Source organism: Petaurus breviceps, unplaced genomic scaffold (genome assembly GCF_028583685.1).
Source record: "Petaurus breviceps papuanus isolate PSGF00001 unplaced genomic scaffold, PetGlider_PUasm1.0 151, whole genome shotgun sequence".
Taxonomy (NCBI): Eukaryota; Metazoa; Chordata; class Mammalia; order Diprotodontia; family Petauridae; genus Petaurus; species Petaurus breviceps.
The window spans coordinates 678,859-691,243 of record NW_027185712.1 but is presented as its reverse complement, the minus strand read 5'-3'; the positions used below and the strand labels follow the sequence as shown (position 1 = coordinate 691,243).

At 34.9% G+C, this 12,385-nt stretch overlaps 1 protein-coding gene across 5 annotated transcripts in view; it reads left to right on the top strand.

Moving 5' to 3' along the window:
• ARK2N (arkadia (RNF111) N-terminal like PKA signaling regulator 2N) overlaps nucleotides 1–12,385 on the top strand; it is a 128,898-nt gene that overhangs the window by 100,824 nt on the left and 15,689 nt on the right. For 3 of the 5 annotated variants that reach the window (XM_069075328.1, XM_069075347.1, XM_069075336.1), the window contains exon 3: nucleotides 6,096–6,278. The exons of 1 other annotated variant lie outside the window; for it this stretch is intronic. In XM_069075328.1, the coding sequence (XP_068931429.1) occupies nucleotides 6,096–6,278 (183 nt within the window). Of the gene's footprint in view, nucleotides 1–6,095; nucleotides 6,279–10,651; nucleotides 11,223–12,385 lie in introns of those variants that run through there. One more of the 5 variants, XM_069075359.1, reaches the window with a different exon arrangement.

Below are 12,385 nucleotides of genomic sequence, written 5' to 3'. Positions count from 1 at the left end.
CTTTCACATTAGACATTAGTCAGGTTATAAAGGATTGTATCAGATGGAATGAAGAATGGTAAAGAGGAAACAAAACCAAACAAGAAAAAGAAAAAGGTAGTTTGCTTCAATCTGGATTCAAACTCAGTTCTTTCTCTAGATGTAGACATCTCTCTCCATCATGAGTTTTTTGGGGTTGACTTATAACCTTGCATTGCTGAGAAGAGTGCAGTCTATCAAAGTTGGTCGTCACGCATATGTTGTGTCTGTAATTGTGTACAAATTTCTCTTGGTTCTACTCTTCTCACTCAGTATCAGTTTGTATAAGCCTCTCCAGGTAAATATGAAGTCCATCTGCTCCTCGACCCCCTTAATTTCCAATTCTTTGCCACCACAAAAATAGCTACTATAAATATTTTTGTACATATGGATCGTCCTCCTACTTCTATGATCTCTTTGGAATATAACCCTAGAAGTGGTATTTCTGGGTGAAAGGGTATGAAATTATTTATAGCCCTTCGGACATAATTCCAGATTGCCTTCCAGAATGGTTGGATCAGTTCACAGCTCCACCAGCAATGCATTATCGCATAACATTCTTAATGTTCTGGCTTTTAGTAATCACCCCTTTTAAAATAACTCTGGAATTTTTTCAGGAATCAGTGTTTTGCTTGCTGATAGTCTATAGAATTAGCCTTCATCTTTTTGAAAAATAAGGTGTATATCTATTGTCTCCAGTCCCATATTGCCTTCATTCTTCACTACAGTTCTTCAGAGCTCACTTAATAGTATTCACATTGGCGAGTCTTTTCTATACCTTTTTTTTTTTTTTTTAAGCAATCGGGGTTAAGTAACTTGCTCAAGGTTACACGGCCAGTTATTTCTGGGTGTGGTGCTGAGTGTCTGAGCCCGGGATTTGATCTCCAGGTCGTCCCAACACTGGAGCCAGTGCTCTTACTCGCTGAGCCACCTGGCCGCCCCTAAGCAATTGGGGTTAAATAACTTGCTCAAGGTTACACGGCCAGGTGTTTCTGGGTGGGTGCTAAGTGTCCAAGCCCGGGATTCGATCTCCAGGTCTTCTCAACACTGGAGCCGGTGCTCTTACTTGCTGTGCTACCTGGCTGCCCCTGTCTTTTCTATACCTTACAATCCAAGTTGACCAGTCCAGATGACTTGAACATATTGAGAGTTACTTCTGTGCTCTCTTCATTTATTTTGGATTTCAGCTTCTTAAATCTTTGTTCCATTTTCTCAAGTATCACACCCATAAACTCCGAGTTAGCAGGGACTTCAGAGATCATCTAATCCAATCTGTTAGATATATAGTTGGAATTTACTCTGCAACATCTCTGACAAGAAGTTATCCAGTTTCTATTTGAAGACCTCCAGTGATTGGGAACTCACCACCTGGGGAAGCTGCTTATTCCATTTTTGGTTAACTCCACTTGTTAAAATTTATCATTTTTAAAAATCAAAGCTGATATTTCTCTGCAGTTCTCACCTCTTCTTCAATCTGTACATCATTCTCCTTGATAGGGAAGATAAAAGGAAAAATAAGAATTGACAACCAATTTTTTATTCAACAGTTGGATGACTAAATAAAGCTAGATTGACATAAGGTTATTATTTCTGTTCGGCTTGATTCAAGCTGGTTTTCATGTCCTTATGAAGGATAGGACTGTCTGACTGAATATAAAGTTAACTTTGATTAAATCATGTCAAAATAGGGTTGTAGAAAAAAGCCAACAGTTGGAAAAGAGTGAAGTCTACAATATTAGGAAGGCTTATAAAATGAAAGAATATATTTGAGAATATTTTATTATTGAGAATAATTTTTATGAAAGAATATGCTTGGAATAGCTCAGTGAGAACTCAAAGCTGAAAAAGAGAAAATAAAATGGGTGGCTAATATTAAGATATAAAAAGAAGCATAAACTTTTTGGTGGTTTCATAAGGGCAAAAGAGGGGAGACGAAGGTAAAATTATAGGCGTTAATGATTCTTGATGAGAAATCACTCAACCATTCTATTTCCTGTGCTAATGAATTATTGAAATATACCGTGTTTCCCCGATAATAAGACCTATCCCGAAAATAAGCCCTCCCCTTACTGTGTAAGATTCCTCTAAAATAAGCTCTCCCCCGAAAATAAGCCCTATTGAGATTGCTACTGTAGTGAAGGTGATCCCCTGCGCTACATGCTACATTACGGTACCCTCTGTATGCACCGTCCCCCTCCTCCCCCCGAGTGAAACGCATGCCATGCTCCAAGCAGCATCCAATCAGAGCTGCAGCAGTGAGCGCGTCATCCTGTTCTTCCCCAGTGATTTGCTTATTGAATAAAGGTACATTTTTTTGTTCACATTTACCTGTTTATTAAAATTGCTGTCAATGTTCATTAAAATAAGCCCTCCCCTGAAAATAAGCCCTCTGGTGTTTTTCTATCCAAAAAAAAACTAATAAGACAGTGTCTTATTATCGGGGAAACACGGTAGTTAATCCTCAGTCCTTGTTATTATTTTTTTTGGAGGAGGGAAGGCAGGGCAATTGGGGTTAAGTGACTTGCCTGAGGTCACACAGCTAGTGTCTGAAGTCCTCCAGACTCCAGGGTTGGTACTCTATTCACTGTGCCACCTAGCCACCCCTCAGGCCTTGTTATTACAAAGGTTAGAAATCCTTTGCCCCAACAGCTTAAAAAAAAAAAAAGCTATTTTAAAAAGAGTCAATGAATAGAATGATTTTATTTCCTTTGTCACTCCCCCTCCCTGCCCCCCCCCCCCTTTTTTGTTAAAGGATAATTAACAGTAGGGAAGTATCTGAAAGTCCTCCAACATAAAGAGCAGGAGAAGCAAGGAAACTGGATAATTTACAAACTGAAACAGTGCCCCTGAAAAAATCTTGTTGATGGTCATTTCTTTGCTAAAATTATTTGTAGATAATGGGTCTAAGGGGGAAAAACTTGCTTAAAAAATTAAGGTATTAACAGATGTTAAAATTCAAAATATGAGAAACTGAGGAGATGGAGTAGATATATCAGTGACTGATTTCACAGAAAAATAAGTATATCTTAGTGAATCTTCACTTGAATGTTTCTTTGTTGACAGTCTCATAGAACCTGAAGTCATCTCTCCAATGGATAGATAATCAAATGATAGAACAGAGGTTGTCTCTGTTCATTATTTAATATAATTATGTGAGTTGGTTTGAACTGAAAGCATAAATATCCCAAGTTAGCTGCCTTAACACCTATGTAGTCTCAGAATTTTTTTTCAGGGCAAAAAGTGTCCTTATTGAAAGCAGAGAAATTATTCTAGGTTATTACATTTTTATACCTTAATATGGATGATCCACCATCATGATGAAGCCATGATTCATTGACAATAAGTTTGCTTTGGCCCTGGCACACACCGACCATGAAATTCATATCTGAAAGATAAAGGATTATAAAGTATTGATTACTTATTGTTTGAGCTTTCTGGACACTAAAACTATGTTTAGTGATCAGATTTATTACTGTCATGGAATGCAAAAATATGAAGAAAAATGTTGCTGTTTTTGTTTATAATGTATACTAAATTTAAGCTAAGTTATAAGGTGTGCTGTTTGGAAGTGTGGAAGATACAAGAGTGGAGCTACAGATAACAAGTTTATGCTTGTATTTCCTACTGAAGAAGACTTTCACACAAGTTATTTCCATGGGTAGGTGATAAGAAATATCACTCTGCATGTATATACATTTATCATATATATATATATAAACATTTTGCATGATTATACATGTAGGAGTGGTACAATTTTGACTCTGACTGATAATGACTTTTTAATACAATATTTTATTTTTTCCCAATTACATGTTAAAACATTTTAAATTATTTTTAAAAATTTTGAGTTGATAATGACTTTTTGTTTAGGTATAATTTGAAATTTCTAGCTCTGTCCAAATTTTGATGAGTTTTTTCCTCAGTGATATTGGCAAAATGGTTAAAAACTCATTCATTGAAAAAATTTCATTGAAGGAGCTAAACATTTTAACTTTAAAATGATCTCTTTTCCAAAAAATGTTGTCAAATAGTCAATATTGTACTTGACCCTCGTATCTTCTGCACCAAAATGTGTGTTTTTTAAAGAGATCACACAGTATGTTGATATATGTGTGTGTGTGTATATATATACATACATACATACATACATATACACCATTTTGAACTCTGACGATAACAGTATGAAAGATATCAAACAATGCTGTTAGGGTTTTTTTTTATTTTCATGGTCTAGTCATTTTAATTTAGACTAAAGTATATACCATTCAGTAAAACCATGGATCATTCCTTAACTAATTAAAAGGTCCCTGCTAAAATTAATTTACCCCTTTTTGGGGAATGAAGATTATTTTTCTTATATCATCTGAAATATAATCGTCAGAATTTCATATTGTGGCATGTTTGCACTTTATATGCTGGCATCTAATTATATACATTTACTTTTTATGTTGGATTTAAAATTTTTGTTTTCAAGTTTGTAACATAATCTGGGGTAAATTGGAGGAACAAAGAACAAAAAAAAATTGTTCCTTTTTACTTCAGTGGCAATTTATAAAAAATTGGATATTTATCTTTAAATAATAGTTTCTTTTTGAGTCATATTTTAGTGTGATTAAGCTGAGCTTTATTTGTCTTTTAACAGTCAGTGGTTGTTACAATATCCATTTGTAGGATGACATAAAAATATCCCTTATGGAGACCTTTTTAAGCTTGTAGCTTATTGCCTTTAGTAACAAATGGCATTCTTTTTATGTCTGTTTTATTCTAAATCTGATGGGATTTAGGGTTAGGGGATTTTGTATGATGAAAAGCAAGATAGTGCAGTGGAAAAAGCATTGCTTTGGAGTCAGAGGAACCTGGTTTCAAATATGGGTTCTGTTACTTAATATGTGACCCTGGACAAGTCTCTTAACATTTGTCAGTCTGAGATCCTTATCTTCAAAATGGAGTGATTGGACTAGAGGACCTCTGAAACTACTTCAAACTCTTTAAGTTTATGATCCAATTTTTTCTTTTCTTGTTAAGGAAAATTTTTAGTTTAGGCATTGTTCAGGGGATTTAAGGCAGCTGTTTTTATTTTTGTTTTTAGTAGGTACCTGTCCAATCAGCATGAATACTAAGTTACTTTAGCATGAACTGCTGGAGTATACTCCCTTTAGAAAGCACCTCAGTAATCTTCCGGAATGTCAGTCAGAATGGGAAGGATCTCTTTCTTACTTTCTGTATGAAAATTTGAGCATCCTTCAGTGTGATTTCTATTTTGCTGCTTTCTCTGATTTAATTCACAAATTATCATTTTTCTGAATAATATAGACTTTTGAGTAAAGAGAAAAAAATTTGTTTTGCCCAGTGTGCTCCCATTATAAGTATTTCAAAACAAAATCATAAAAATGGATATTGTGGATTTATTGACTTTGAAAATAGATTTATATTGCAAATATTATAAACATTCTGTTGTCACAGTGCATTATTTGGAATAGAGAAGTCAGTCATGAATTTCTCTTGTGTTATATTTATACACTTTGGTTTAGAAACTGCCGGGATTTCAATACATTTCAAACTGCAAGTGTACATGCTCATGAATGTTAAGTAAGGAAGGTTTCCTTATCCTTCTTGCTAAACTAGAACTTTGATTAGTGTAATCTATTGAAAATTATATACTCTCAAGTCAACGAAAGCCCCCCACTATTTGATTTGTTAATGGTTTATATCAATTTTACATTAAAAAAAATCTCTGTAAAAGTTCACTTTCATCTTATATGGAGTAGAATCATTCCTCTTACTCTTAAAATTTTGTTCTTTTGGATTGTGGAAAGAATTAAATATAATGTTCAGTACAATTATGTATTTTCTTTGAATAAACACTTCTCCTTGTTCAGAAATTACATACCTTTGCAAGCTTAGGATAGCCCTATTTTGTTTAAATTTTAGTTGTATGAAGGACAACTCTTCTGCTGCAAATGCAGTAAGATAGTGAAAGGAATCTGACATTTAGAGAGCTCTTCTGTGTTTTTTTTTTTCCAGGAATATTTTTTTCCCCATATATAGATACAGTATACATTTTCTTTCTTTCCTAGATGGACCTTCAGTTGTAGCTCATTATGATATATCTGACACCAACTCTGACCCAGAAGTGGTAAATGTGGACAATTTATTGGCGGCTGCAGTAGTTCAAGAGCACAGTAATTCTGTAGGAAGCCAGGACACAGGAGCATCCTGGAAGACCAGCGGGCTTCTAGAGGAACTGAATGCTGAGGCAGGTTGGTCGACTTTAACCACTCTTCTGATGCCATAACATGCATGTGTCCTGGCAGTAATTTTCCTTTCAGTTATAGCCTGCCTACAGAACAGAATGGGTCAGATCAGATGCATTTTATGTTAACTGGCAAGTGTCTGTCCAGGATATAATATTGTGTAGATTTGAGAAGACAGGGATTCCACCAGGATAGTGTGGTGGAGTGAAATATCTGTGGATTTGAGTTCTGACTCTTTCACTTACTCCCTGTGTGATGTGGGGCAATTCACTTATCCTCAGATCATGAGCACTAATTCCACTTCACCTACTCTGAGGACAATTGTTTTTTAAGATCAGAAGCTACTTCATATAGATAACTGTCCTCTCCATTAACTTGGAGGATTGTATATAACTAGACCTTAATCCTTCCATCTTTAACAGATTCATCTGCATGCAACCTCTCTTATATAAACATACATGTCCACCTTTACTCTTTGCTGCTATTCTTTTTTGGTTCTTGTCTGGTTATCTCAGAAGAATAGTACCTCCTTCCATCCCCACCCCCAACCCCTCTTTCTCCCTGTCATTCCATTTGTGGACTAAGAAAAAATCCTAACTGACTGATAAGGTCGTCATGTAGGAGTAGTACTAGGGACACCAAAGAGAGGAAGTTCCTATGGTTTGAATGAACTTAGGCTTAAGAAGTTGTACTGTTTAGACTCAATACCTCTTCTAGAAAGTCTCCTTCAGATTCTCCCCAAAGCTCACAGTTTACCTTCTCCTTTCTTGAAAGTGAATGTGACTTTTCTCAAGCACAGATAAAAAAACTTTGTTAATCAGTTTAGTTTTCCTGTTTTGCCTAGAGATACTTATTGTAACAGTATTGTAGAATGTAAGCTCAAGAGCAGGGACTCTTGTCTTTTTTGCTTTTGTAGACTTTCCTGGTACTAAACTTACTGCCTTGCATGGTACTTAATGCTTAATACATGCTTGTTGAATTCTACTGTTTTTTTTTAATCATATATTTATATTGTTTAAGAATAAGCTAACTGGGCTTTTGAAGATTAACCTGGCAATTCAATTATCATTTGTAATGTGGTTTATATGGGAAATTGTTCTGAATAATGAATTTGTAACTGCATGTTTAGAACACAGTCTCTTTTGTGTTGGATATTGCCAGCCTTGAAATTTTTAAGAACTATAAAAGGAGATTAAAAGAAGATTGTTGCAGGGACCTTTTTTCTTAAAAAATCTACTTGAAAATGTTTTCACTTCTAAATTTCTCTTTTGTACTTAAATTGAGATTTACTGTAATTGAGTTAGTTTGGAATTTTTTGTGTTTTCTTTTTTTTTTTTTTTGGAGGGGGAAAGGCAAGGCAATTGGAGTTAAGTGACTTAACTTAGCTAATAAGTGTTAAGTGTCTGAGGCTGGATTTGAACTCAAGTCCTTCTGACTCCAGAGCCAGTGCTAGTGCTCTATTCACTGTGCCAACCTTGCTGGAGTTTTTTTTTTTTTATAAGTATTGGACTAGGAGGCAAGAGGTTGGGTCTTAGTACTGAGTCTTCTGCTAATGAAATATGAATATGAAACCTTAAGGAAGTTAACCATAGCTTTTTGGGGCATCAATGTCCATCTGTAAAATGGGTAGTAATATTATATAACTTCTGTACATTGTTGTTGGAGTGTGGATAAGGTAACATAAGAAAGTACTTTGAAGAATATAAAGCATTACATAAATATAAGGCAGTTGACATTGCTACCTTCATCTTAGATATGAGAAATAAACTACAGGATTTCACATGTTTATTCATCTTTTGCTTTATGCAGCCTGTGTTCATGTTTATTTAATTGGAATCATATTTTTTTTACTTAGTCATTTGAAGACTGATTTCTTATTATTGATCTTAAATTGTCAATGGCTCCTTATATAAGACTCCTAGTTCCTCCTCCTTTATCAATTAAGAAGAACCCTGTGGCAAATTCTTCTTATAGTTTTTAAAAAAAAACACACAGTTAGTTTAGAATTTCACTTAACCAGAATTCCCTGCTAATATTTAGAAATTTCTCCCTTCTTAAGTCTTTTTAGTTAAGCTTAAGTTGAACTTTCTTAAATACACCTGTGCTGTTAACTAAACATTTCACTATCTGTGTTTAATATCTACATTATAGCTTCAGATAGTTTTTAGTTTAAATATTTTCAAAGTTCACTCATTCAACATAAATTCTTTTTTAGAGTTTAGATTAGGTCAGAGAATTTTGTCATTGTCACCGTTTTAACAAACTTTATCCCCACCTCCTCTAACCTACAATTTTAGGACCATTTTTTCCTCATTGTTATTCTAGTACCTATCATCATTGTTGATAGTACATTGTTGAGGTACAAGTTTACCTATGCTCTCAAGTTATAACAGCAGAAAACCAGCGTATTAATTTGAGAGTATATCTGTCGTGCCATAATGTAAAGATATATACATTACATGTTTGTCCCTGATTTGCCTTATAATTTTGAACCTAAAAAACTGATGGTTTTGACAGAGTCAAATGGTTGCTTGTATGAGATATCTGAAAGTGAACCTGGATTTCAAAAAGCTATTTGAAGTTTCAGTTTGATAACAAGGAATACTTCAGGCTAAACCTTGCAACCTGGATTGCATATCTGTAATCCTAAAATTGGAGCAGATCTGAGATAGTCATCACTCCAGTAGTGAGGTCAGAATAACCTACCTATTCTTAGAAAAGAGTTGATGTTCTGGGACCCAAGTGGACGTCACCGAAACCAAGACAGAACAACTAAATCAACAACAAATTAAGGAAAATGAAGTAGAAGTCAGGCCAACCACTAGTCATCAAAGGAATTGGACGATTCAGGTACTATATTTACCTCTTGCTTCCTTTTTCTTTCTTGTTGCTGTTACTAAAAACAGTAGTAAATTGACTAGAGTGGATTCCCCATTATGCCTGGGGATTCATTTCTCTTGTTAAGTACATTAGTTCGTCTGAAAAATCTTTCCTTTTTATTATAACCACCAGTAATTCACTGTAGGCGAGGCTTTTTAAAAAAATAAATAGATAGGAAGGATGAAAAAAGAGGAAAGTGGATTCTTTTGAACATGGATGGACTTAGAGTGTGAGACACTTTTTGTCATGATAATTGAATTTATTTAGAAACCCTTCTCACATGTATGCAAGATTCTGTGTGTGCATGCATGTGTACACACATGTACCTACACAAGCATGCACATTATTTATATTCTCATTTATTCCCTTAATGTTTTAGTTATAGGGAGATAGAAGACAAGTCTTGTTTCTGTTCTTAAAAATGGATAAATTGAGGCACAAAGATTTGCCTTCCTCATTGTCACAGCCATATAGGAGTGAGATAGAGAATTCAACTTTAGATTCTTCATTTCTAGGGCAATGTTAGTTTATAGTAATGTTGTGGTTGAGCTTTCCAATGATGGCTGCTTTTAGTCAGCTCATTGCTCCTTGATAACCCTTAATATTAAAAGTCATTTGAATGATTTATGATTTAATGATCTATCAGGAAGAATAATTCTCTATAATGCACATTTGGGAAGGTGTCAATAGGCTACAATAACCTCACTTTGGGGTTTTTGTTTACTTGGATGACAGCAGAATGTAACTTAAAATGTTTTCCAGGTTGATTGCTTCCTGTGAATGACATGTTTTTGAGAAATGATCTTTCTGATGTGTGTTGAGTTATGTGTTTTGAATGTTCAAAAGATTCAGGCACATCATTGGTATTATTTTGCTTTTTTTTCTAAAATCAAAGGGTATGATGTGAATGTTTAGAATAATGCAATCATTTATTAGAGGTATATTATATTTTATATCTAGAATTCCTCACTAGTATATTGGAATTTCCCCCTTAAAGAATCCTTCCCCCCAAAATCAAAATGATTGTATCATATTAAATCTTTTTAATGCCATGTGCCAGGTGATGATAAAGCAAAGTGGATAATTCAGGAAAAAATATTATCATTGCTCTCTTAATTTTTAATATCTAAAGAAAAAAAAGGAATGGAATGTAGAAGGTACCTAGCAAATTAGATTTGGCACTTTCCTACTAGACTTGAAAATCTTGAGAGTTAAATTTATCATTTTGTTTTTGAAGAAATAGTTTTCACAATGTAATCTAATTGCCATTATTTGTCTTGACTTCTTTAAGTTGAAAAGGTCCCTTGCGGGAGGACAAAAACTTAAAATTTTCTGACAACTTTAGAAATTAGGGAAATTGTCTTTTTAAAGATGTACATGGGCAGTGCAAAGAGAATAAACAGAGACAGCCAGTTGCCATCATATCTAAATGTAACCTTTTGATTTATTATACAGTTTAATATATGATAATTGTGGTATTTACACTTCTTTCTCTGCAGGCCTGATTCTTGCATCAGAGCTGGAGAAGACTACCATCACCACTGGCAGTGTCTCAGAGAACATTTTAGAATTTTTGACTTCCCTGATTGCTCTAGACATCTGATTTGCCAAGGGGCTCCCATGAAACCACGAGGGAGCCCGTAAAGAGGCCAGAGGGGATTAGGGCTTGCATAGAAAGTCCATAAAGAAATTTGTGACATGCCATTAGGAGGGTCTCAGTGAAAGGAAGAACCTGTAGGCTGTGACTCCAAGCAGCTGAAAACAGATGGGAGTGAGACTACATCCCTGACTCTTTAAGAACATGTTTGATGTCCCATTACAGAGAACAGCATCCCACAGGCTTGGAGCAGAACCCAGCTGCCTTATCATCATATAACACATCTTCCTTGCCTTAATGCTGGAAATGTGGAAGACTAGCTCATAGCCCTAGTTTATAAGGCCCCAGCATTTGCTGTGAAATTTGTGTTTTCACATTTCTATCTCTGAGCACTTGTTCGATTTGCCTTATTTTATCTTGTTACTGATTGTCTTTGATAAAAAAATAAAAAAAACCAATCACAAAAGAACAGACTCCTGCTTTTTCCATGATCATTCTTATAGAGTTGTAAAAGTTCAATTAACTGAACCAAATGTGTCAGGTTTTATTTGCAACTTTTATGTACTAGAGAAAAAAAAAATTTGGTGGGTTGAATTAGTGGGTTTGTTTGGGTAAAGTTTACTCTTACTGGTTGTTGCATTTATGCTGAATGGACATAGGGGATTATAAAATTTTGTTAAAAGTCATAGTGTTGGGGTGGCCAGGTAGCACAGGGAGTAAGTAAGAGCACTGGCTCCAGTGTTGGGATGACCTGGAGATCAAATACCGGGCTCAGATACTCAGCACCACACCCAGAAATAACTGGCCGTGTAACCTTGAGCAAGTTACTTAACCCTGATTGCTTTAAAAAAAAAAAGTTATAGTGTTTTTCAAATGTCATTATAAAATTACAATTACAGATAAAGTAATAGTATATTAGTTACCAAAAAAACTAGCCTTTTGTGTTTAAGCTGGGTTTGCCACCATCATTATAATTTAACTTTTACAACTGTATTTAATAGGTAAATGATAGATAGGGTCATGTTTAACAATATCACTGACCGATGTATTCCCCAGATTATCCCACTGAATAGGTATTTCCATGATGAATTTCTTCTCTTGATAGAGCCAGTAGTTAAAGCACTGAGGACTGTCAGATTCTTTCCCTTTCATATTATTCTTTTGCAAGAACAATCAAGGAGAAAGAATTGTCAGATGGTCTATATTTGTCATAACCTAATTGTTGTTTTTCAGGGCAGTAGCTTGGTGGTCTTTCTGGAAGCTATTTCATGCTTCCCAGAAAGTGGTAGGCAAAGCGAATTTTGGGAGCCTGTTAGTAGTAAATGCTTTTCTCAGTGGAGTTTTAATAAAAGTTCATGGGACCTAGAAGTACAAATCTTAATCCCTTTTAAAATCCTGCATGAGTATTAGAATTTCCTTCTGTTATATTAAAGGTTTTCTAAGCCTGAATTCCCATTGATAAAGTGAGTAACTTGAATTATAGTTTTATATAATATGATATGATATGATATAAATTATAGTGCCTGCCCCTCCCTTCCTTCCTTCCTTCCTTCCTTCCTTCCTTCCTTCCTTCCTTCCTTCCTTCCTTTCTTCCTTCCTTCCTTCCTTCCTTCCTTCCTTCCTTCCTTCCTTCCTT